The sequence below is a fragment of the Triticum urartu genome, chromosome 6A (assembly GCF_056163025.1).
Source record: "Triticum urartu cultivar PI428250 chromosome 6A, HENAU_Tu73, whole genome shotgun sequence".
Lineage (NCBI taxonomy): Eukaryota > Viridiplantae > Streptophyta > Magnoliopsida > Poales > Poaceae > Triticum > Triticum urartu.
This window is the reverse complement of record NC_141878.1, coordinates 195,464,068-195,466,355: the sequence shown is the minus strand read 5'-3', so window position 1 is coordinate 195,466,355 and position 2,288 is coordinate 195,464,068. Positions and strand designations below refer to the sequence as shown.

The 2,288-nt window shown below is 46.2% G+C and overlaps 1 protein-coding gene across 1 annotated transcript; it reads right to left on the bottom strand.

The window, feature by feature from the left end:
* Positions 1–1,236: 1,236 nt before the first annotated feature.
* LOC125548349 (protein CADMIUM TOLERANCE 4-like) lies at positions 1,237–2,075 on the bottom strand. The gene is made up of 2 exons (XM_048711974.2): positions 1,765–2,075; positions 1,237–1,571 (listed from the first exon to the last, which is right to left on the bottom strand). The coding sequence occupies exons 1-2, from the start codon at positions 2,019–2,021 to the stop codon at positions 1,481–1,483; spliced, it is 348 nt and encodes a 115-aa protein (XP_048567931.2). The 5' UTR covers positions 2,022–2,075; the 3' UTR covers positions 1,237–1,480.
* Positions 2,076–2,288: the final 213 nt, after the last annotated feature.

Sequence of the window (2,288 nt, the reverse complement as noted above, 5' to 3'; positions counted from 1 at the left end):
CGTAGAGATTAAGTCTCGCACAATGTGAACCAACCTTTGTAAATCTCTCCTATTATATATACACGCGCACAAGTTCCTACTCCGACATAGCAATCTCTTCACCCAATTTCACATATGGCAATCAAAGAACAGTGAGAGTGTTGACATATTGGTCAATGATGACACTGCTAGGAGGAGCGTGCTTCACTTGGTCCAAAAAACCTGCTCAATGGTTGCACATCTCTTGAATCATACCCCATTCGTTTGTGAGAGATTTGAGACACGATTCGATTTATGCCCAAGGTGTTGATGGAAATACTCGATGCGCCTCTAATAGTTTGCATTCGTTTGATTTTCCTAGCGAGCGCATCTAGTGTGATGTCTTGCCATGCCCTCAAAAGAGCAACATCCTCTTTCATTCTATAGTTTGCGGCCAGAATTGCTTTCCTTCTCGACGAGCATCCAACTATTCAAAATGCACCACTGATGTGCCATCAAGATGGAAATCATTGGTCGCAACGGAATCACCCATTATACTATCTAAAAATGATTCATTATTGATCATCGATCCCTCGAATGCATAAAATCATCACTAAACACAAATATTGCACAATTACCACCACTCTTCCATGATCACATTACATTCAATTGAACCATCCCAAAGACAAGATAAGGGAGGTTTTTTTTTAACTCATTGGCAAATCTCGGAGTGTGTCGGGTAGGTGCCTGAGTTTCACACGCCGTAGGGACGATCGGCCTTTGTGGGCAAAAACCGCAAAATCGTCGTGCAGCCAATTATTGTGGCGACTGATCATATATGACCGCTAGAGTCGCTCTCAGATGACGGCTGTGCCAGGATTATAGGAAACGAATTTCGTTGTGAAAATCATGCAAAACAAAGGGGACCCAGAGATCAATCATACTTTGAGTATTTTCTGCGACAAACATAGTGTCGTACGCACCATTTTTCTGTTAGTCCGGTCGGGTGTCACATCTCTTTCTTTCTTTTCCCCTTGCAAGCTTGATTCAGTAGCTCACTGTATTGGAAATCTGGATACATGGCTCATATTGGCTCAGCCACTGCTTACTGTACTTGCAAGCACGTTGGGCACTTCCTAGCCAGGCAATGTCATCGGGACTGCAATTTTCTTGAGATGACGCAGAGAGAGAGAGAGAGAGAGAGAGAGAGAGAGAGAGAGCGAGAGAGAGAGAGGATAGGCAACAACAACAGACTGATATTGTACAACACTATGCATCTGCTGAATACCACAGTTTTCTTACGGTTCAAAAAAAGAAGAAGAATACCACAGTTTTCTTACTCTGGGTCTCTTGGTGTACAGTGTTGAGATGCAGGGGAAGACCAATTCCAGATGTACACGCACGGACTTTACTACACCAGTGCACTAAAATGGTGCAAATTGGCAACCAAACTGAAAATATACAATCGGAAATCCACAAGGTTTATCTTCGGATGAGCACCGATTCCGGACCGGTTGGTCGGTCACTCGTCCTTGTTGCGGCAGCAGCAGAAGCGCTTGAGGCAGTGCTCGCAGGCCTCATGGCAGAAGAAGCAGCAGCACAGCATGAAGAAGCTGCAGCAAACAAATGATGGAAGAAAACATGACGCACCACATATTATGTACACATATATGTTTTCCACAGTTGCAGCTATACAAAACCGTTAGATCAATGACATGGACGCTGCTGCAACTCTGCAAGCAGACACCAAGAAGAGATGGAACAACAGCATCAAGCCGTGCGCCTGTGTACATGTAATTTACTGACCAGTCATAGAAGCAGCCCTTCTCCTGATGGCGCTTCCTGGCATGATCCATGGCCGTCGGCCTCCCGTCATCGCCCTGCGAGTGCGAAGGTTCGTCCTCGTCCGCCTTCGTCGTCGCCGGCTGCCTCTTGCTCGGGGCGGGGGTGAACTGGAAGTTGGAATCTAGTGACGAGAAGAGGAAGAAAAGTGTAGGGTGGAGGGAGAAGAGGGCGGGGCTAGGGCTGGGGGTGGCAGCTTGCTCCTGCTTCTGTTTTGTCATGGGTATAGGCTAGAGCTCCCCCCACCGGCCTCCTTGCTTCATATCAGTTTGTTTAATCAAGCAGGAGCTTACCTCGAGTGCATTATTGTTTCTCAGCCTTGACTTTTCATCCGTTTGAATTATTCTGAACATGCGTTAATTCGCGTCGTAATCATCGTGCTCCACGCGAATTTGAAGCTTGGACGTCTCCTCAAAAGTCACTGTGAGAGTGATATGTCGTTTGTTAGTGAATGTTGTGGGCTAGTACCTGTAAGATGGAGAAAGGAA